This window comes from Botrytis sinoallii, assembly GCF_014898435.1.
Source record: "Botrytis sinoallii strain Bc 23 chromosome Unknown BSIN_005, whole genome shotgun sequence".
Taxonomy (NCBI): domain Eukaryota; kingdom Fungi; phylum Ascomycota; class Leotiomycetes; order Helotiales; family Sclerotiniaceae; genus Botrytis; species Botrytis sinoallii.
The window spans coordinates 2,092,869-2,115,409 of NW_024066032.1; the positions used below are offsets into that span (position 1 = coordinate 2,092,869).

Genomic DNA, 22,541 nt, shown 5'->3' on the forward strand with positions numbered 1-22,541 from the left:
AAGGTGGCGAAGCCAGTCAGCCCTTACTGCGGGGCTAGCAACCGATGTTAAAGCGCATCCGTTGCTTAAGCTTAAATTGAGTTAACTAGGCCTTCGTGTATGCTTGGCGTTCCTTTGGCTAGATAAATGCATTGGGGAAAACTCTTCTCGTGCTGTCTTCCTGTGTGAATGTTTGAAAGTGTCCAATTCAACTGCGGGCTTTCAGTTCTATTATCAAGTCAATTTGACCACACTGTCGGGCAACACAATCGTCTATCCATTTCCTCCCGTATCTGCCGAGCTTATCACGATCACCTCGAACACCCGCCTCTTAAGTTTACCACGACCATCCCAAACACCACCCTCTCAACCACACCACCATCTTCTCACCCCCCACCCAGAAAATGCACATCCCCTCCCTCCCAAACCCACTCCTCACACTCATCATCATCTCATCAATTCTCCCCCTTACCCTCGCCGTGCCCATCTGGTCCTACGACTCCACAACCACAACCATAACCATAAGCACCATCAGCATCCTCACGCTTCCACCCACCCACCCCAACCCAAACTACGAATATGCACTCAACTTCCCCACCCACAAATCCTGCCTCTCTTCCACCCCCTCCTCCTCCCTATCCCCCCTTCTCTCTCCCTCCCGCTACCTCTCCGCCTTCACATCCCCATCCCCATCCCCATCCTCACCCTGCTCCACTCTCCCCACCAAATTCCACTGCTCCGATCGGCGAACTGGCGGATTGCCAACAGGAACAACAGGGGTATATGTAGTCGTTGAGTTTCTGCGCGAGGAAACAGAGTGTGTGATGCAGGCGGTGAGGGAGAGTACAGGGCTGGAGATTGGGAAGATGAGGTGTGAAAGAAAGAAGGGGATGTGTTTGGTGGATTTGGTGGTGAGGGATATGAGGGAGAATGATATAGCGAAGCGGGAGCGTGAGGACTTATATCGAGCGATATTGTAATAAGAAAATAATGTCTATCTATCCTATCCTATCCTACTCCACTCTATCCTACTCCACTCTATCCTGTCCTATCCTATTCTACTCTCCTCTATCCTATCCTATCCTATCTTACTCTACTCTATCCTCCTTTCCTCTACTCTATCCTCCTCTCCTCTACTCTACTCACAAAGACGAATTTTTCTCAAAGTGCAAAAAACGAATATCCGTACTCAAAACTTCACAATAAGACTAAGACTACAAATTCCCCGAAGCTAATTTTATCTCTCACACTAATTTTTCAACTTCTTTCTTCCTTCTTTCCTCCTTTCCTTCCTCTCCCTTCCTCCCTCCCTTCAAATTTCCAGAACTAATTAATCCATATGATACGACAACAACATCAAACCCCAATAAACCCCAATAAACCCCACCATCACATAAAAATCCCTTCAAAAGCATCAATATACTCATGAAATCTGATCAGCATTCCCCTAATCAATTTCCATGAACTAGTAGGTACTCCAAGACCCCCTTTCGAGTATCCATCTGCCTTCCCCTCTTCACCCACGTTGAAACATGTGATTGAGCGCCCCCTTCCCTATTCTGCGCTTATCGACCGTGAAATGTTAACCGCCATCATTTCTTTGCCCCTCATTGATTTCCGACATCAACTTCACCAGAAGAAATATGTCTGTCTACATGCGGAGCATTTTGAAAAAATATGTCCATGATCATTCTCCTACCTTAAATAGTTTTCAATCAAGTTCACCCCTTGGAGTCACCAGAAAAAAAAAGAGCAAAGGTTGATACTTTTATAAATCCTTTCTTTATTATGCACAGGTATACACTATGCTGTTCTAATCCTACAATGAACGTGATATCTATCTAGTCTAAGTCTAGATCAACTTTTATTAAGAACGCCCTTCTAACCACCCAATGCATCTATCATGTCATGTGCAATACTTTCTTAAAGGATCCACCAACACCAAACCAAGTAAAAGAAGAAGCGCCATCCAAATCCCTATTAAACAGGCGACCAACAGCCATCCTCCCTCTACACCACTACCAACCCTCCCTATTATCACCCTTCCATTGTATATTCAACATCTAAAAACACACCTACTTTAGTAATGGGAAGACATGCCTTGATGAATCCGGATCAAAGTCCTAGGTGAAAACCAGAAACTCATCAAGGTCAGTCCCTCAAAACCAAAGTAAGCGTATTTTTGATGTCAAATATACATTGGAAGGCTGAGTTCGAGCTGGATTGGTTGTGGCGTAGAAGGATTCAGACTGTTGTCCCTCAAAACCCAACAACGCAGCATGGTATTCGTTCGTTCACAAACATAAGTCGTTATCGTAATACAGAAAACAATGCTTCCCTCATCCCATCCCCACGCCCCTCTTGGCCTACTTGTCGCTGCTTACTGTGACCTCAGGTCCAGCAATGACACTGAACTGACCTCCACAACCAGCAAAGGTAATCTTCTTGCCCTTGATGGCAGAGTTTTCGATGAGGGTAGGTGTCCTGGTGGTATCGTCACTGCCTAGACCAGTCCTGTAGTTCTCACCATATCCCCATGCCCATACTTTGCCGTCTTCTGTCAGAACAATGTTGTTATCGATTGCACCAGCTACAAAAGTGGCTGCGATACTAGGAACAACGGTTGGAACCTTGAGAATTGCTGGCTTAGAGGTGGTGGAGCTAACGATGAGAGAATCTTGGTCAACGCTAGCGAAATCAAGACCACTTTGACCTTCATCGCATCGTCCAACAACCAAGACCTCCTGCTTCTCAGTACAGGCAATTGAGTGATGAAGACATCCTTTAATTTGCTTGATATCAAACCCCTCAAATCCCTTAACAACAGTTGGGTTACTGATGATCGCATCATCTTCGCCAGCATTTGAGCCAATACCGGTCTGACCGAAATTGTTCAAACCCCATGCGAGGACTTGGCCTTTGGTGTTGATGGCAAAGGAATGATAGGTACCTCCAGCAATCGACTTACACTTCTTCAAGACTGGTGTTGGAGTAAGTGCGGCGAATTTGAAACGGTTATTGACTCGTCTACCGAGCTGGTTTTGTTCGCACGCTCCCCAGGTGAAAACGGTTCCCTTGTTATCAAGTGCCATGATATGATTGCCACCACGGGCCAATGACTTGATGTTCTTTAATCCTGGAATGAGTATGGGCTCTACCTGGATCTGGAGCTTCTTCTTGAGATCACCGTCGCGTTCTTTGGCCGCCATTGACGCGCCTTCAGCAGTGAAACCGATGATACCATCATTTCCCTATTATTGTTAGTCGACTTGAATCATCAAGAGCGTGGAAAAACAACTTACAATAAACGAACCCCAACCGTATACATAACCGTCTTCAGTGAGCACGAAGCTAGCAGAGTCACTGGCGATTACTTGAACAACCTTTCTTCCATCAAGGAAATCAGTAGAGATAGCCGTTGGGGTACTCTCAACTGGGTTGAGAACGATATCTTCCTCATTCCCATCCTCAGAATCAGCATCCATATCTTTGGCCGGTGCTTCATATGAGCTAGTGTCACGACCCAGAGATCCTCCATCAGATACTCCCCATGTCAAGATTTTTTGATCATCAGTCAACGCGACGCAGTGCATACCACCGACGGCAACTTGGGTAACTCCTTTGAGGAGCGGGTTGTAACGTGGTCGCTTGACATTCATGGGTGCTTTGCCATCGATCTTAGATGCACCCAAACCCAATTCATTGTTTTCTCCACTTCCAAAAACATAGACATCAAGTCGCTCGGTAGGTGGAGTGTTGATGCTAGGGCCGACCTTGAGTTTCTTTGCAACAGGTAAGGCCTCCGATTCTTGAGTTCGACTTCTCTTTCGGCTAACGGCAGGCTTTGGTGCTGTAAACAAATGTTAGACGCGTTCCTAATATTATGCTGATTGAGTTATGAAAAAAGCTTACCTGGTGTTTCTCCTCTTTGTCACTCGTAGCGCTCTCAATATCTTCCTCCTCCTCCTCCTCCATCTCAGCATCCTCCTCTGGAGCTGGCTTAGACGCAACCTTTGATTTTTTAGGAGCTGGCTTCTTGGCAGTCTTTTTTGGAGCGGGTTTAGCAGCAGCAGCCTTTACAGCCTTTGCAGCGGCAGCTTTGGTAGTGGCAACTTTCTTCGCTGGCTTCTTCGTTACTTTTGATGGTTTTGGTGCTGTAGTAGCAGATGTGCGAGACGCAGTGGTTCGTTTGACGCCGACATTGGCGGGAGATGTTACTGCAGCTACAGCTTTAGTTTTGCGGCTAGCCATTTTTGGACCGAGTATCTTGTACGATTAATTGTTTTGTTGTAAGGGTAAGGTGGTATTGTATTGTTGAATCTTTGTATTGAAATGCGCAGATGGAAATACTTCAAAAGACGCGTCGCAAAATCGGAGAAGTAAAAAAGCTCGAGAATCTTCAAGAATCTTTCAAATGCAAAAGGGTAATCAAAAGAATCCTTTTGAATATAACTGATTGATTGATCTTAAGAAGCTTGAAATACAAAAGGCAATTGCAATTTCAAGAAATAAGTAAGATGGTAGAAACCTTCAAAATTGAATTGAATTGATGATTGTGGGATTTGTGGGTGGAGGTGGAATTGTTTATTATTACGAGAGATCGACATAAACGGATGGAGGGAAGCTCAGGGATTAATCACGCTAGTCAGGACTTATCTGGTTAGCGTTGAAATGATTTTTAAGCCGCACCAAAATGAGAAATAATTTGACTCAACGAGGCGCAGACGTCATGATTAGTCATCGCACTCATGTATTACTGTTGTCTACTGTACTACTCGTGTATGATGTGGTACTGGGTACGTAGATAGTAGGCAGCAGATACTAGGTAGATACAACCATCTCAATCCTCAATCACCTAGGTAGATATGTAGAAACCCACCTTATTCTCATGTAACTTGTCACACCTACCTCCCAGAAGTTTCAAACCCAGCACTTTCTCTTCACACATAAAAAACATCATATCAACATTCACTCCTCTTCCCAATCACTCTCTCATTCATGAGTAGGTAGGTGATCTCTAGAAGATACAAGACATCTACCTGCAACGCCCGTTATATCCTCCAAAGAAATCCACCAATCTGTCTAGCTACCTGTCTAATTCATCCATCCATCCATCCACCCATCCACAAGATCTTTCCCACTATCCAGAAAGTTCAAGCTAGATGCCTACTAAAGTGAGTATATGAGTGTATTGTATGATAATACAGAATATATTGTGATCTACGATATCTGTTACCCAAAACCCCGTCATCCAGCCTACTATGACTATCTACCTACAGGAAGACTATATCATCATATCATGTCATAGCATATTATACCCTCCTCACACACCCTCCCCCGCCTTCTTAACCCCATCCTCCCCTCCCTCCCTATCATCTTCCCTCCCCTCCCCTATCATCTTCCCTCACCACTACACCACCGAACCACCACCTCCCCACTTCCACCTTCCAAACCCCATTCTGCATTCTGCATTCTGCATTCTCCATTCTTCATTCTCCACTCCCCACCTCTCATCCAGAATCCACTTCGAACTCCACCACCAAGTAAGTCTAGATCAATCGAACTAGAACCACCTAGACATCTAGGCATCTGAACATCTCGATATACAGAATTTTTAGGTACACACTGACGCCTTCATCATATTGTAGATTGGATTGTGGCACTTCCGATTCACAGCAGCTCACATCCCAGAGATCAACCCAGGTCACATCACATCACATTATAATTATCCAAAACAACTCCAATTCTCGCCAACTTTTCAAATTCTCAACGTACAACAACTAATCTCTAGGGTATCATAACATACACCCACAAAATACATATAATGAATGATTCTGATGCCCAATCCATCGATCCATACCAGATTCCCCAAATTGGAACCTCACGCTGTCTGTTTATAGCAGAATCGCGGACCCACCAAACCGCTTTCCGATGTCACTGAAGCCACCACCCTCATATTCTTCCCTTCTTCCTTTCCCATACCTCCATCCAAAGTTCAAACAAAAAGAGTGTGAAAATCATCCCTCATCTCTCATCCCTCATCCCCTCATCACAAACCATCTTCCAATTCACAATCCCATGCACCCATTTACCTGTTTGTTAACCCCTACCAAACACATCGCACGCGAAAAACAACCAAAGTCGAGGATATTGTAGCAACCAAAACGAAAAGTAAAAAATCAATCCCACGCCCCTAAAAGCAAATAGGTATTTCCTCTTAATATTCCCATGAATAGTCAAGCACGCAAGAAAGATCTTCTAAATGTCTTGTCTTCTGTTCGTCTCTGAGAGCGCCCGCATGCTTTTTCTCTTCACCTCAAAAAAGTTGGAGCACGGTAAACGCAAACAACACAAATAACAAAACAGCCCAAAAAATAAAGAGAGAAAGATCAAATTGGAAGGAGAGATGAAAAACAATCAAAGCAGCAAAAAAAAGTGGTATTTGGGGTATTGCGCGCCAGGGTATATATCCAGCCATTGTGTACGTCGAAATTGACATACTTGAAGACAATCTAGGAAATAAGGGAATAGTTTTGTGGATATCTTAAGAACGCGGTGGTCCAATTGGACCGGGGTATCCTGAGTTTGTAGAATTAGAAGTTGAAGGGCGACCGCTATCGGTCGAAGCTCTCATGCTATGTCTTGGTGTTGCATCGCCCGGATGCCCGTGTGGGTGCTTGTTGTCGTGGCTACTGCCACTGCCAGTTCCAAATTGGCGAGTTGGCCATGGTGTGGTGTCATCGTCCGGCAAGTTAACACCACTATCGTTCCATGGATTACGGTCTGCGTTAAAGCTTCGTGTAGACTCGATGGAAATCAAAGATGTCCTTGATGCATTACGAGACCCGTTCCTGAAGAAAGAACCGGCGGGGGATTGGGAGCTATTCTTGCGGCCATTCAAGAATGAAGAAATTGATGACATGCTACCAGGCTTGCGAAGCTTATCAAAAATGTTGCTCCTTTCCCTTGCAACGTCGTCACCAAACGAAGACTTGGTTGGTGAATCAGTTGCCATTGGTGCAGGAGCGTGCTGTAAGAGTTTAGAATTGAAAAATGGTAAGGATTCCTCGAATGAGTCGGACTTGGGACGAGGAATTGTTCCCTTGACAGTGGTAACTTCAATACCGGCCGCGGCAATGTTAGAGAACAAGAATTCGATTGCATCTCGAACTCCGCCTGCATTGTTTCTGGTAAAAGTCCAGAGAAGGATGACTGTTGGTTTACTATCCTCGGTAAGCTCAGAGGAATCTTCATCGACGTGGACCTCGACTACATATTGGGACTTGAGCTTTGGTACCATCTCTGTTTTGAATTCGTTGGAGCTCAAAAATGTCAAGAGCTCCGGAGTGCGAGCCAAAACAAGTTCATGACTATCTGGAACCATGCCAAGGAACTCGTCAACACAATGAGGAACTTGCCATTCTGGTCCTGATATTGTGACATCATCACTAGCTTGCTCGGTACTTGGAAAAAGAACTTTACAGTTCCATTTCTTTTCCAGGTCCTCAATTTGATCAAGACGAGTCAAAAGTTCTCGATGGTACAATCGGTCAACATTGACAGTCTGAGAAGTGAATTCTGAATCAACCCGATCGACCATATCGAGGATTTCAGCTTTCACAAGCTCTAGGTTTTGAGCATTACGAGCTGGAGTTCGGCAGATAACATTGTCGGCCTTGATATCATCATCCTCACGATTGGGTCCACCACGATCCATGACATTGGAGAATTTAACAAAAACCGAATGCTTCTTCATGATTCTTTGAATGTGTTGACCACCAATGCCGATAATGCGCTTGTGGTATTGATCAGGAACATGGAAAGATATTTGGGCTGGCATCTCTTGCTCGACGAGGTTAAGACCGGTAACCATTTGATCGTAATTGTTTCCGCAAACGTCAATGTTGAAGTTGTACTCATTGAATCCGTCAAATATAATTTGGACATTACCTAAACAACGTAATTAGTAAGTCAAATGTAACAAAGCTTCGAAACCCTTACTTTGGCCCATGATCTTGTTAATCTTTCCATTCTTTTTGCCACTAACAAACTCCTTGTGCTCATTTGCTAGCTCAAGCTTGACTCGAATTTGATAGGCGAATCCTCGCTTGTTCAAAGGGATATTGCTGATGATAGTCAACGCATCTTTGACAGCTTCGTCAGAACCAGTTATTGTCCATTGTAGCTTATCATATGTCACATCTGCTGAAGAATATGAACAGATATCTACCAACATTGCTCTCAACTGAGGTGGGGCTGGCTGTAGAGGTGGCTGATTTGGTGGTTGTTGGATCCACCACGACGCGCTGTAAAATTGTACTCCCTGCAAGTTTGTTAGCCATAGCGAGGAAGCAACGGAGTTGTGTTACCTACCATCAGCATGAGCTCCCGGACTGTTCGTTCCACGTGGAGACCTTCAATTCCTTGGATTCTGATCATGCTACGTTGAGAAGCAAGAGCTGGGAACTGGATAAATGTTCCGTTTGTCTCCATGATTTTACGAACCTTGTCCATTCTAGTCAAGAGAATGCTGTCGATCTTAGCGGCAGTCACATGGGCATCTTTCATGAAGAGCCTTGTCATTCTAACAAGTTCATGGATTCTGCTTTTGGCTGCGGCTATGTTTTCTGCTCTGTCACCAGTAATGAAAATCTCCTCGGGGTTTCGTCGCTGAGCACCCTCTGGACAATACTTGTAAACCTGTGAGAAAGGAGGTGGGAAATAGATAGCCGTGTTAGTAGAGGATTCGATCATCTTGATGTTCTTTCGGGATCGTCCACATATGACGGTGTGAAGGGAGAGCTCGAGAGATGCTACATCAGCTACGCGACCAAGCTAAACCAAAAAATGTCAGTATGCAGTGTCACTTTGATTAACACACATAAACGTACTAGTCTGTCAATGTAGACCAATATTCTAGTCTTTCCGTGTTCGGCGCTCTCCATATCTCCATAGACTGCTATTCTCCAGCGTTGATCCCTTCCTGCCTCGCCATTGCTACTGAGTCCATCGGCCAACGAAGGAAATTTTGGACCTAATAAGAATATATCAACACCGCAGAACGCGGCGACTTTGTCCAAATGTTCAACGACAGATTGTCTCAAGCCTGAGACCGCGGAATCAATAATCAAGTCTCCGTCAACATCTATGACTGCACAACGCTGCATTGACGTTAGTACGTTATAATCACTGGGGACAACAGCATGAATCATACCAAGGCGATAGGGGTATCATTTAAGATCGTTTCTCTGCTCTTGTGTACCAATTCCGGGCTTCCCGAGAGAGTAACGGTTGTAACCTGTGCTGGGGAGGCAGTGGGACGTTTAGGCGTGGTGACGGCGACATCAGCCAAGATGGGCAAAGGCCCATTGGTAATAGCTGCGCAAAGTTTCGAGAGAATTTCGATATTTGAGGTGTGTACCGGCAACTTCCACACAGGAATGTCATCAGGCGCGTCTTTGGGATGTGTCCATCTCAGAACAGCATTGGCCGTAGCGTAAAGAATATCCTCAGTATTTGGACCGGCGAGATCGGAAGCGAAGGGGATATTGAATGAATAGTGGATAGTAGAGTCCGCAGGGGTTGGTGCCAGCGCTGGTGAAGGAGTCGGTTTTGTGTGAGGCGGCATTGAGGACATGCCATTCATTTGATTTTGTCGCGACATGCCAAATCCTGGGCCTGACCAGTGCCTCATATCGCGACCGAGGTTTGATAATTTATTCATTCTTATTGTGTGTTTTGTTGTTGACAAACTCGACCACACAAATTTGGGTTGAGTTGTGGAGGGTCGAAGATGGTCAAAGGGAAGTAGACCAAATAAGATATTTGGGGTACCAGAGATAATGTAAGTTGAAAGACTGGGCTCCTGCTGCTTTTGATCAGTAAGGAAGCTGGATGAATTGAGCCAGACCGGTTCGGTAATGACAAGCGAAGAGTTTGGGGCTGATGAGTGGTCTGTGATGTATGATGATTGAAATCGAAGTGGGCAATCGAAGAATGAGAGGGTTAAAGCAGCCAGAGACAAAGCAAAAGTAAAGTAAAGTAAAGTAAAGCAAAGCAATTGGGTTGGAGAGATCGAGTAAGAGGTACGTATTGTGTTGGATGTACCTGGTAGGAAAGATTGAAAGTTTGGTATAGCAGTGAGATGAAGAGATGGGAGAAGAGCTAAAGGAAAGGGGGCACTGGAAAGAAAACGCAGCACAGTGAAGTGAGGGGAAATGTATTGGAGTGAATTGAGGTGCAATTGAGTGAATTAGATGGAGTATGATGTACAGAGTACCGATTATTGACAATTATATCGCTGTCTCATCAATTCTGGAATTGTTGGGTACATATATATATGAACAGGACAGGGGACTAGCAAAGAGGGTTCGAGGAAATGAAATAGTTACACACCACCAAAGGAACAGATACGCACAGCAATCGTATCTTATCTTGACAAACTGTACAATACAGCCAGGTAAGTACGACGTGGTATAGATGTCGAGGAGGCACGAAAGATAATATTAAACTTATGTGATATGTATGTGGGATAAGGGTATCAATATTGGTGAAGAAGGAGAAGGAGGAGAAGAAGAAGAACAAGACGAGGAGGAGGAGGAGTAAGCAAAGGCTCGAGTATTGGATGTTAGCCTCTGGTTGGTCCAATCCGTTGTTCGCAGTGGTAAAGTTTATATGGTGTGTGTGTGTGGAGAGAATGTTCCAAGGGATATGGTTCGACGAGAATGGAGGTGGTTCAAAGAGGTGATGGTGTCCTATAGTCAGTCTACAGAGAAATATATGGTTAAAGCTATTTACAAGTCCCTCTTTACACTTTCGTACTATTCCAATATCGTACAACCCAGCCAACAGCGATGATAGTTACAAAGCTATCGTTGTCATCCAATTCGCCCTTCAATTGGTGAAGTCGCAATGCAGATAATATCGTATGAAGCGAGGTAAGCAAGGGCAATGAGTGAGCTTGAGCTCTCGTTCGTGTGTTCGAGGGTTGACTTTTTTTGTTAATGGACCGGTAAGTACGTTTGACACAACGATGCATGCACAAAGGATACAAAGAAAGATGTGGGCAATCCACTCAAGTCTTATACTTTGATTTGATTCGACTTTGGTCAATGGATAAGGGAAAGTTTGGAAACTTTTGTGCGAGATCCCAGCATTGTAGCCAAATTCCACCTCGATTGTATCGCAAATAGACAACTAAATGCCTGAGCGTGAATAGTGAGAAAGCTTGAAATTTCTTGATATGATTGGATTGGATTGGAGAAGAAAGGAATCTCTAAGGAACTAGGAGGCCAAGACCCAGTATAGCTGAATGAACAACGAGGCAAGAGAGAGAATTCCAATCCTATACTTCCTAGGTAGGTGTTGATTAGACTGGACGAGCTGGAGTCAATGACGAACAGTAGTGGTAGGATCGACACCCGTAGGCCACTCGCGAGAACTTGCTCTATGGAATGAATGGACGGATGGGAATGTTGTTACGTCCTAGGTAGTAGGTAGGTAAGGTCGGTAAGGAAAACCCAATATCGTACGGTATTATTTGTAGTTGTTTGGTATACTCATTGAGGGATAGATGGATAGATACTATCGTCGACAGGTAGGTAGGTAATTACTAGGTAGGTACAGATAGATTCCTTGCTTTTAGAGTCTCCCGCAGAAACAAAACAGTAACAATGGATGGAAGCATGTATGTGTACAGGCAATAATAAACGAGTCTTCTTAATTCTTCATTGCTTCTTATGAACGGTCGATATCAGATCACGAGGTGCATCGATAGATTTAATCAATACTATCGTCACTTCATCTACAACGACAATCAAAACAAATTGACATCACCCAACGGCAATTGGGTCAACTGTAATAAGTTACAAACCTCCCACCAATTTCCCACACCGTTGCCGCTCTAACAACCATCTCCTCCGCCACTACCTACCTACCGACGTACTCGATGATGTGAACATTGTTACACCAAATGTGAGAGTACCCTCTACAATCATCCAACTACCATATCACATCCTAACATAAATAATAAATTATATCAACAAAAGAAGATATAATAAACATAATTTCAACATCCTTCCCTTCCTTTCTTTCCTGCCCATCCATCCTCCATCCACCATCCACCACAACCACAAAAATCCTCTCCCCCCCCCACAAAACCCCAATCCGTTTCAATAAAATCGTTCCAAGTTTCGAGTAAAAACCCCTCCAATCCGCAATCCGCAAACCTCCCAAGAGAATAATAAAAAAACAAAAGAGAAAACACACACACATTCTCAAGATCGTCTACCCTACATCCCTATCACAGTAATGATCATCCATTTCGTCTTTTGGGTCCACTAGCTACCTAGTACCTAGTACCTACCTACCGACCAACTACCAACTTATAAATCTGGACCCAGCTTTTGCTTCGCCTCAACATATCTCATGATTCTCATAACAACGACTTCAGTCGCCTTACCTAGTACATCTCGCTTACTAATCCCTTTCCTCCTCCTCCTCCTTCTTCTTCTTCTTCCTTTTCCCCCCAAAAGTAAATTGAATCGGAAGATCCATCTTTCATCAATCCATCAATCCATCAATCCATCAATCAACATAAAATCCCCACTGCACTCCATAAAACCCTCAGGAAAACATTCCATCAAAACTCCATTTGAAACATGACTTGGTATTCTTGTTTCTGTCCACCAGTTCCAGCGTGTGTGTGTGCTCCATAAACAAAAACGCCCAAAAACGGAAATACCTACAGAACAGCTTACCTGCTACTCAGTGTCCAAACTCAAAGTTCGGTCTAGACCCCGGACTTTGTATTGTTAGTGATGCATGCTTGCTCGTGCTTGGTTCAAGACTTAAAGTATGCTGTGTTAGTTAACTATCGGTTGCAAGGTACTTCGCTGAGAGATGTTTGCTTTGGTCTGGTTTGATTACTAAAATAGTTTGCCGATGTTGCATTCGTTCAATCATGGCAATCTTCACGTTAATCATAGATTGATTGAGTTTGATATGTTACGGCACTGGGCATGATGATAGTTGTACAATGACTTATATTTATAATTACTTGCTTCTGATTGCACTGATGATTTACAACCCTGATATCCAATCCAAGACGGCTGTTTAATAAACCACACAAAATTCCTCCAAGCCCATTACGCCACATTACCCCTTCATGTTTCTCCACCCACACACCTCACCTGGTATGATATCAGCCACAATCGAATCGGAACAGACTGCCGGTTGGATACCGCTGCATTCAGTCTTGGCTTCCATGGATTGTTACGAATTTCAGCGGTACACCTTTCTTGGTACATCATCTGCATAAATGAACACCGAACCTTCGCGTTCCCGAGGCCTCTCTAGAATAGCCGGCCTCTGATTCTCCAATTCATAATATCTCTCACCTTCTGCTGCTGCAGGCTGATGACTGCGAGGAATTATCTCCGTGGGACGAACGCTAAATTCTCGACGAGGAGGTGCCATAACCTCGCGACGAACTTCAGGGTGAACACTTGAAGCATACTCCCTAGGAGCCTCGGGTCGGACACTAGAAAGTCTTCCCACATATTCTCTAGGGACTTCATATCTAATGGCTTCTGGTCGCACGCTTTGTGGTCGAGACAAATACTCACGAGGAGCTTCATCGTAGTGACTGGCTTGACGACGCTCAGGTTGAGCCCTAACTCTAACATATTCTTCGCCTGGTGGTCCCATTGGAGTTGGGCGAACTGAATATTCTCGTTCACGGTATGAGCGATATTCGGGCTGGGCGTACTCTGGTTGTGTAATGACACGTCGTGGGGCAGTAACGATGGGAGAGGCTCTTCTGTATAACACACCATCCTCTTCAAATGTTTCTACTGGTGGGCGAGTAGACATGGTTCTAACAGGGGCACGCTCATAATACAGCTCTCCGTCGTCATGCCTTCTGGCAATTGGTGCAACTGACTGACGCATTGAAGGTGCGGGAGTGGGATCAATATACTCACGGCCATATGCATCAACAATGATCCTAACAGGTTGACGCGGAGGTCCCATTGGAATTGGTGATCTTCTTTCTCTCATAATCGGCGATCGAGACCTTTCGCGATCAGCATCTGGGCGGACACTCATTCTGGACAATACAGGTCGTTCTCTTTCGGTGTAATATCTAGGTTCCTCAATAAGTTGTCGGTCCACGATTGCATGAGAGCTTTCTCTAATTGGCCGAGAGTATGGTAAAGCATAAACCGGAGACGCTGGTCTTCTTGTATACTGTCCTCCGCTATCAACCCTTTGATACTCGACTTCATCGCGCTCCACGCGTTGATATATGGGTTCTGGTCGTCGAATCTCTGCATATCGATCTGGGTAACCTCCCTCATAACGCACGGGAGCTCGAACTTCTTCATATCTTTTGGAAGTGGCTTCCGGAATCACCTCAACTGGCTCATATCTAGGCTCATCATAGTTAAGTTCTGACGCGTATTGTCCTGACTGTCGTTGTCTCTTTGGTGGTCGTGGTAAAGGTACAGCAGCAAATGGGGATGGTGAACGGGGTTCTGCCTTGATGTATGGAGAATCAGGTGTACCGATTTGGCCACTATCATTAGCCTTACGCTTCTTCTTCTTTCCTTTCTTCTTCTCTGAAATCTTTGGTCCATTTGGGGAACTTTCTGCACTGGATAAACCCGAGGCTGCATTTCGAAGCGCAGCAACTTGAGGTTGTTGTGCCTCATTAACGGGAAGGGCGTCTCTTAGAATAGGGGGGTCTCTTGCAGTAGCCAATGGTGAGACACGAGCAGGTTGTGGTGCCAGGGGAGATAGATTATGGGCTCGGGTGTTAAGTGGTTGCTGCAAATCCATTTGAGATGCCTTTGATGGGGCCACTCCATCACCTATCTGCTGAGAACCTGCGCTTTCAGAGCCTGTACTCGTACTGTCTTGGCAAAGATCAACAATGCCCGATACTCTACGTGGTACACCCTTGGAATATGGTGGTTCTTGGACAACCTTTCCTCGAAAATCATTTGGAGACTGTTGTTCAGCAGAATGATTATTCTGGATTCCTAGTGGGCGGTACTGTGATTGTGAATGTGTCTGAGATTCTAGATGATTATTTTGGGATAGTAAACTACCAGTCATAACCACATCATTGTCTTCAACATTGGTTGTAGGATCAGATTGAGCTGCCGATTCTTCAATCGAAACCTCACCGCGTACTTGCCCGCTAAGGGTTGGCTTGTGGCTATGCGATGAATTGGATGGCTCAGGGGTATCATGCTGACTAGAATAGAAAGAGTTTTCATCAAACGAGTCACTTCCAGCACCCACAGAAGGTTCAACTTCTGGAGCCGTGGCGGGATGAACTATAGCAAGAGCTTTTTGCAAAACTTCGGTGAGATCAAAATTGGGGAGGGATTCAGATGTCTGAAGCAAAGCTTTTTGGGCCAAACGATGTTGGTCCATTTGTTCCCTGAGAGCTCTTTCCAATCTCTGCCTTTGCAATTGTATTTCCGCCTTTATAAGATCGTCAGATTTCTCCAACAGAATTGGATTAATCTCTGAAGTTTTCACAGATTTATTAGAAATCGTAGATACTGACTGTTTCGCAATGTGGCTGTTTGCCGCGGCAGCACGATAATTGACTGGTGAATGGCTCTTCGAGGATGATGCCGAGTCGATGGCTGCTTGCGCATTTGCGCGGATTGCTGATGTGTTAGGTGATGATGTATTACGAGCTAGACTGCTCTGTTTTCCCACTCCTACAATATGAGAAGGGACTTTGACGCGAGGATGAGTTCCTGCAAGAACAGCATCTCGAAATGAAATTATCTTCTCGTACTCCCGAATTTCACGAATATTCTCTGTTGTCAGTGTTACACCATTTGTGCCATTGGTCGGCACAAACGCAACAGCCCCTTGGGCCATGTTTGAAAATAGTGAGCAATTAAATTAATCAGCAATACAAGAAACTGACTTATTGCGTATGCAAGTATTGAGTCTAATAAATGAATTGATGATTGACTATAAATGCCAAAGTTGTGTTGTTTGAACGATTATTCGTGTCGATATTTTTAAGGAACAAGGTTGAATGTCAAGAAGGTCGAGAAATTATGTCGGCTAGAAAATGAATGGGTAGGTGCAGACTTGTATGACTAAGCGTGGACTCTACCATAGAATTGACACAGCATCCGTACTAAAGTGATCCGTACTAAAGTGAATATCCGATCGGCCGGCATCGATGTTCCCCGAATGACTCTTTAGATACATACTATTATAACCCGACACTCTCCACATTCTCTTAGTTTTTTGTTAATCAATGTATAGCATCTTCAAATGTGCTAGAACTCGCACTTTCCTTTCACAACCTACATACACCATTACTAGAGCAATTAGATCACCAATTACTACTTTCTCCACACCTACCCCTATCAACTCTCATTTCACCACCAACAAGATGGGGGATTCGCGACCTGTCTTCTTCTTTGATATTGATAATTGTGTAAGCCAATACTTATAGTTGATACGATTTTACGATTGCTAATCTTCTTCATAGCTATATTCCAAGAGTACGAAACTCTCTTTTGCCACATCCACACATAATCCTCCAATGCATTGACTAACGCAACACACTCCGTAGGTAAAAAGGTTCATGACCACATGACCGATTTGATCGATGTCTATTTCATGAAACATCTCGAGCTTAGTCGAGAAGATGCCTATAAGCTCCATCAAGAATACTACCAAACCTATGGACTCGCCATCGAAGGTCTAGTACGTCACCACAAGATTGATGCTCTGGAATATAATCGTCAAGTAGACGATGCCGTCCCATTAGAAAGCATTCTTTCAGTTGATTCAAAGCTCCGCAAGCTCCTCGAGGACATTGATCGGTCCAAAGTCAAGCTCTGGCTATTCACCAATGCTTATGTTACCCATGGAAAACGTGTTGTCCGTCTACTCGGGGTAGAAGATTTGTTTGAGGGTATGACATACTGTGATTACGCTCAGGAAAAAATGGTTTGTAAACCGTACAAAGAATCGTTCGAAAAGGCCATGAGCGAAGCTGGAGTAAAGGAGTTTAAAGACTGTTATTTTGTCGGTAGGTTCTTTCTGAACCCAATTTTATCATACTGCTACTCACACATTTCAGATGACTCGCTCATAAATTGCGAGGCGGCTTATAAACTTGGTTGGACAGCAGCTCACTTGGTTGAGGAAGGTGTGAAATCACCTGCTAAGCCAGTAGCAAATTTCCAAATCAGCACTTTGGAAGAGCTGAGGACTGTCTACCCACAGTTTTTCACCACTACATAAAGCATCGATGATGTGACATGAAGTATTCAACATTCCCTAAGGGAAGTAGTTCTCATTAATAAAGTGGACAATAAGAGAGTCCCTCGTTTGTTCTTCCGTAGAATAGACTAGATCAATACATAATACATAGACCTTCTTGAGCTACTTCGAAATTATCTCAATTATTTTCATTCTACATCTTATAACGCAGTATTACTATTGTCTAAAAAGCAAACCGGTTTCCATCAGCCAGGGTTGCAGTGCCACAGTCCTATCGGGTGACAAAATTGTGTGTTTATACGAATGTAACGAGCTGAGAACAGTCGACTGTCTAGATTTGCGACACACCGCTCGATCGCAGACTTTTCTGTCGTCAGACTCCCATTCTGACCACTTCCATATTCCTAAACGCCTTGTGCTTACCCAAACGCCGAATTTTGCAGGTATAATATATTCGAATGAAGGGCTCAATAGCGGTCAATTCACGGTCTCTTCACACTCCTTATAACTCCATCCAACCTCGCCAGAACGGCCTCTTTTTCCTTCAAAGCCTCTTTTCTCCTCTCTTCTTCTTCTTTCAATTCTTGCTCCAATCTTAGGATCGTCTGGTGCTGCTTGTTCTCGCTGTCTTCTAGTCCCGGCAGTGCAGATATAAGCACCTCAATTTGCTGCTCCTTGATGATGAGATCCCGGGCTAATTCTAGCTGGCCTTCTTTGAATTTGTCCGCAGGTAATGGCTCTACTATAGTAAAAGGGTGAGTCAAAATCGGCATATGATAGGGGCTGGCAATCTCACAGCCGTCTTCATTTGGCAATGCTTCGCCGGACTCGTCCTTCTTGGTATCTTTTCGGACCATGTCGGTTGGGCTGAGAATTTGGTAGTCATGGTGCTTGTTAATCCATACGAGCGATGCGACGAATTGAAGAGCGAGCTAAGTAATGTCAGTCAGTGGTTGAACGTGGATGCTTTTTAATAATAAACTAGACCTCGTCAATTGCTTCTTGAAGTTGTGTCAATCGATCAGCCATGACTTGTTGCTGATAGAGAAAGGCAAATCAGTGTTGTAAACCGATGCTCCAGAGCTTACACGAATTGATGTCAGCCTTGCAGATAATCCTATGCGGGGAGATGTCCGTAAAGGGTTTAGCTGACTAAAGATCATCGGCCGTAGCCTTACATAATTTCCGGTTTCCGAGCATCGATATCAGAAAAGGTAAAAATATGTACAAAACATTCTCACACTACATAGGTACATGTTTATTCCTGCCGCTCGTTTTTCTTTCCGAAAGAGTGTATGCAGGTACCCAATCAGAGCCCGCTTTCACATCCGTTTTGCATTACTCAGGACGAACTACACTGTGGAGGATTATGCTAGTCACATGATACTAGCAAACTCAGCCAATCTCCATGTTTTTACCACGTTCTTATCTGCGTTTCTTGCGATGGGGCAAGCAATCATCACGCAGATTTTTTGCAAACAGTGCAACTGTAACTGCATCTAAAACTAATGCCGAAGTGGATGATATAGCACATCCTAACTTACAGAATGCAGAACATCATGATCTGCCCAGTTTTCTAGAATATGCATCACGCAACAACATGGACACAGGCAGTACTACATATGTAGGCACTCATTATGAATATATGGTCAAGCAAGCATTGGAGCGATTGGGGATGTCTCTCAGGCAAGTTGGTGGAAGATCAGACTGTGGCATTGATCTTCTTGGAACTTGGTCATTACCTACAGCTCCCCAACCATTAAAAGTCCTTATACAATGCAAAGCATTTGCATCCAAAATGAAACCAGCTCAAGCTCGTGAATTAGAAGGCACCTTTGTAGGGGCTCCGCAAGGATGGAGAACATCTAGTGTAATGGCGTTTCTGGTTTCGCAGCAAGCAGCAACCAAAGGTGTAAGAGAAGCTCTAGGCAGGAGTCAATGGCCGATGGGTTATGTACTGTGCGGAGCGGATGGAAAGATCATGCAGATACTGTGGAACCGAAAGGCAGCTGATGAAGGCCTGGGAGGCTTAGAAGTTGAGATGCAGTATGCTGGTGGTGATCGGAATGAAAAGGAAGTCATTTTGACACACAAGGGAACGGCTATCAAAAATTGAAACATTGTTTGATGCGACCAAAGTTAGGCGCACTTTTCGGTAGCAAGACATAAGACGGCTCGTTTGCTCCTCAGTCCCGAAAGAAGAACAATCGCTTCAGCAAATAGCTTGTCGTCTTTGTCCCACAGCCGACAAAATTTAGGTTATGAATACATTTGCGGAGAGGTCCCATGTATCCACTTCTGTTCTTGTCCACAAAATCTAGCCTGTCTTGCGAACGATCATTTATCAACTGTTACGACTGATATCACCTACGAGGATTTCTTCTTGGCCGCTGCGAGACAACTTCTAAGCAATCAAGATGTGTTATCAAGTCATCCGATTATTTGAGTGCACTCACCAAAGCCCTTCGTTAGATATTCCATGCAAGCAGCCATCGGAAAACTGCGGTGGTATCTTTCTGAGACAGGAGATTGAAGATACGAAAGGACTATGTGAGGTAAACGTTGATTATTGGGTATATTAGCCTATCATGATCTAACACCATGTTAGAAATGCCAGGGAGCTACGGAAATGAGAGGATCTGGGACAGAGCCGGAAGATGAGGGTTATTGGTCATGACTCTGGTCCGCAGTGTGGAGAAAGGGACGCTCAATGTGCTCATAACGACGAATGATTTCTAAGGATTAGAAACTTGGATTATCCTGGAATAGTCCAACTCTCAATAGCAAACACTACGTCACACTGGTGCACTCCCCAAAAGAACATTGCGTCTTGGTCTTGAAGATTCTACTTTGATCTGGTGAAATATGATGTTTTTACTTTGCTTTCTGTGTATTCAAAAGCCTTCATCCAATTTCATAAGGTATTCTCATCCAGCCCGAATCTTTCTATTGGTGAACGACAGCAAAATATCTTGACAACGGCATAGAGATATATCTACATCTCACCGGCTTCGAGTTACAACCTTGGGGTACACCGTAACAATGAATCCTGCTCCAAGGCTATCTATCTGTCATTGAGAACCCTTTTTGCAATAGACAGGGTTTCCTCTACGATTTGTTGACCATGGATATCAAGGATATGCCCGTGCGAGAGTCGCGTCATTGGTATTTAGTCCATCAAGCTGGTGGTAATAGTCAATCCCAAGAGTCATGAATAAATTGTTTTCGAATTTTCAAGCTGTTCTAGGCTGGGAAAGCCTTGTTGCCCTGGCAGATTTTATCAAGATTGAATATGATGGTTTGGAGAGTTGATCTGGTAGACGAAGAGCCGGGACACAATGTGGTCGAATAGTTTCAAGCATCAACATTCGGTATTTGCATGTAGAGATGATGGGAAACGAAGATGGATTGATTTGTTATGTTTCTGCTAAGAGAAAAGGATCATGACGTGACATATCATTAGTCGGTAGACTTTCAAAAGTATCAGACATCACGCGATGGGAGAACGTTTCTTAAAAAGACGCTGACAGTTGTCAAGGAAATGATGAAGAATCAATATAATTATGATGGATTGAACGACGTAAGCACGTTTTTGGAGAAGATAATAGAAGTACTTTATTATTAGGATCAATTCTATGAAGAAAATGTGTCTCAGTAACGCATAGAAATCTCCACAGATTAAGGTGAAATTGAAAATATAGCAGTAGTGCGGCCTCAACATCAAAACGGTTTGGAGGGAGGGAGGCATGCTGCCTAAGAGGAGAAAGGAACGGAGTTTGTGGAATTTCAACTAGACCTTCAGAGAGTGTGAATCACCAGGGGGTGAATCAACGTGTCGACAAATAACGCAGACCTAGGTATTTCCTGGTAGAATGCTGGGGAATCTTTTGAAGTGCTTAAAAACTCACCACATAGTCCTACTCGTTGAATTCCGAAACTGTGACAAGAAAGATGGAAATACTACAAAAACTCGCGTCTTGCCCCTCTCTTGTTTGTTGACCGTAGTTCATATCTCAATCTCTCAGAAAGTATTGCACATGGGTAGCTCTCGCTATCAATTTTGGAAAGACTATGATTTTATGATTTCCCTTTAAATGGTTGTTCGTCTGGAGTTTTGAGCGAGCGGCAACGTATACGTCAGGTCAGCAATTGACAACAATGAAGTTCAATCTCTTGAGCCTGTGTATTTGTCTTTGCTTCTTGAAACAGGTGGCGGAAACCGGATAGAGAAGTTCTGTATAAAGTTGGATTAATCACTAGTCCCTAAATTTCTCTTATAGCAGATATCAGTGTCGAGATGCTTCTCGGTGCTGACTCCAATGGGAAGAACTCGTTCCTTGCAAGTCTTTCTCGTTCACTGGATATCACACCCAACCCATAATTCGCATGCTATAGTGAATTCCTGTCTCTTGATCAGAGACTAACCTGAAAAGAGCAGGAGAATGATTTGGAATGAACGGTGCCCATAAATACGGCCATATTCAGCTCAAACGAAAAACTTCAGTGCAAAAAGAAATGGGGTTATGACAACACTAAAGGCCAGGTTATAATTTTTGAGCTATCTGTTGAACGTCTACACATTTGTAACTGAGTTTTGTACGTGTAATATGGACTCAAGTACCCACAATTTTAAATCTGTGATTCTTTCTGTGAGAGAAATGACAATGACACAAGCATTGATAGATACTTATGTGACAAGTGGCAGTGTAAAACATTTCAACGAATAGATTACTTCTGCTGTCAACGATCAATACTGTAGAGTATTTCTCAATTAAATATCACTATCCAGTTGTTTCTCTTAATTTATCCTTGAAGTTAGATTATTGCTGTTAACTAACGCGGCGTCTAAGACTAAATTGCTACCCTTTCGACTGTTGCACGACTCTCCAATTACCGCGACCATTATGATCTTCGGAGATCTTTGGAGAACTTGAGTCTACAGAAGAAAGACGGTCCGAAAGATATCAAGTGGTAATTTATAGATGGGAGTGGAGAATGGAAATGAAAAGTAGAGGGTAGTGAATCATTCACTGTTCACACAAGTACCACTAGATATGATCACAAGACACTGTGCATAGATATTTCGAGCACTGGTGTCAAGGGAGCAATAGCGATTCAAGTAAATTTGTTTATAGCTAGCTCATCATATTTATTAATAAAAGTTCAATGCATCCCTTTTCTCAGTAAACAAATTTTATATAATCGCTTAGGCGATCATCAGCACTTGATTCTTACATACTTGGGTATGATACCTGAAGATTGTGTCACATCCAAGACGCCTATTGAGAATA

At 43.8% G+C, this 22,541-nt stretch overlaps 7 protein-coding genes across 7 annotated transcripts; 3 read left to right on the forward strand and 4 right to left on the reverse strand.

Annotated features, from left to right (window-relative positions):
• Positions 1-2,345: 2,345 nt before the first annotated feature.
• Positions 2,346-4,230, reverse strand: EAF02_003757 (uncharacterized protein; the record flags this gene model as incomplete). The annotated part of the gene is made up of 3 exons (XM_038899805.1): positions 2,346-3,230; positions 3,282-3,821; positions 3,892-4,230. The coding sequence occupies 3 exons, from the start codon at positions 4,228-4,230 to the stop codon at positions 2,346-2,348; spliced, it is 1,764 nt and encodes a 587-aa protein (XP_038760732.1).
• A 2,293-nt stretch (positions 4,231-6,523) lies between these two features.
• On the reverse strand, positions 6,524-9,703 carry EAF02_003758 (uncharacterized protein; the record flags this gene model as incomplete). Its single annotated transcript, XM_038899806.1, has 5 exons — positions 6,524-7,929; positions 7,981-8,302; positions 8,353-8,814; positions 8,871-9,140; positions 9,194-9,703. 5 exons carry the CDS (start codon positions 9,701-9,703, stop codon positions 6,524-6,526), a joined length of 2,970 nt encoding a protein of 989 aa, XP_038760733.1.
• Positions 9,704-13,260: 3,557 nt separating this feature from the next.
• EAF02_003759 (uncharacterized protein) lies at positions 13,261-15,882 on the reverse strand (the record flags this gene model as incomplete). Its single annotated transcript, XM_038899807.1, has 1 exon — positions 13,261-15,882. One exon carries the CDS (start codon positions 15,880-15,882, stop codon positions 13,261-13,263), a length of 2,622 nt encoding a protein of 873 aa, XP_038760734.1.
• Positions 15,883-16,194: 312 nt separating this feature from the next.
• Positions 16,195-18,413, forward strand: EAF02_003760 (uncharacterized protein). The gene is made up of 5 exons (XM_038899808.1): positions 16,195-16,456; positions 16,511-16,523; positions 16,595-17,056; positions 17,108-17,992; positions 18,047-18,413. Exons 1-4 carry the CDS (start codon positions 16,274-16,276, stop codon positions 17,269-17,271), a joined length of 822 nt encoding a protein of 273 aa, XP_038760735.1. The 5' UTR covers positions 16,195-16,273; the 3' UTR covers positions 17,272-17,992; positions 18,047-18,413.
• Positions 17,733-18,279, reverse strand: EAF02_003761 (uncharacterized protein; the record flags this gene model as incomplete). The annotated part of the gene is made up of 3 exons (XM_038899809.1): positions 17,733-17,992; positions 18,047-18,182; positions 18,238-18,279. The coding sequence occupies 3 exons, from the start codon at positions 18,277-18,279 to the stop codon at positions 17,733-17,735; spliced, it is 438 nt and encodes a 145-aa protein (XP_038760736.1).
• Positions 18,414-18,658: 245 nt separating the features above from the next.
• On the forward strand, positions 18,659-19,366 carry EAF02_003762 (uncharacterized protein; the record flags this gene model as incomplete). Its single annotated transcript, XM_038899810.1, has 1 exon — positions 18,659-19,366. One exon carries the CDS (start codon positions 18,659-18,661, stop codon positions 19,364-19,366), a length of 708 nt encoding a protein of 235 aa, XP_038760737.1.
• Positions 19,367-19,667: 301 nt separating this feature from the next.
• Positions 19,668-20,078, forward strand: EAF02_003763 (uncharacterized protein; the record flags this gene model as incomplete). The annotated part of the gene is made up of 2 exons (XM_038899811.1): positions 19,668-19,805; positions 19,859-20,078. The coding sequence occupies 2 exons, from the start codon at positions 19,668-19,670 to the stop codon at positions 19,925-19,927; spliced, it is 207 nt and encodes a 68-aa protein (XP_038760738.1). The 3' UTR covers positions 19,928-20,078.
• Positions 20,079-22,541: the final 2,463 nt, after the last annotated feature.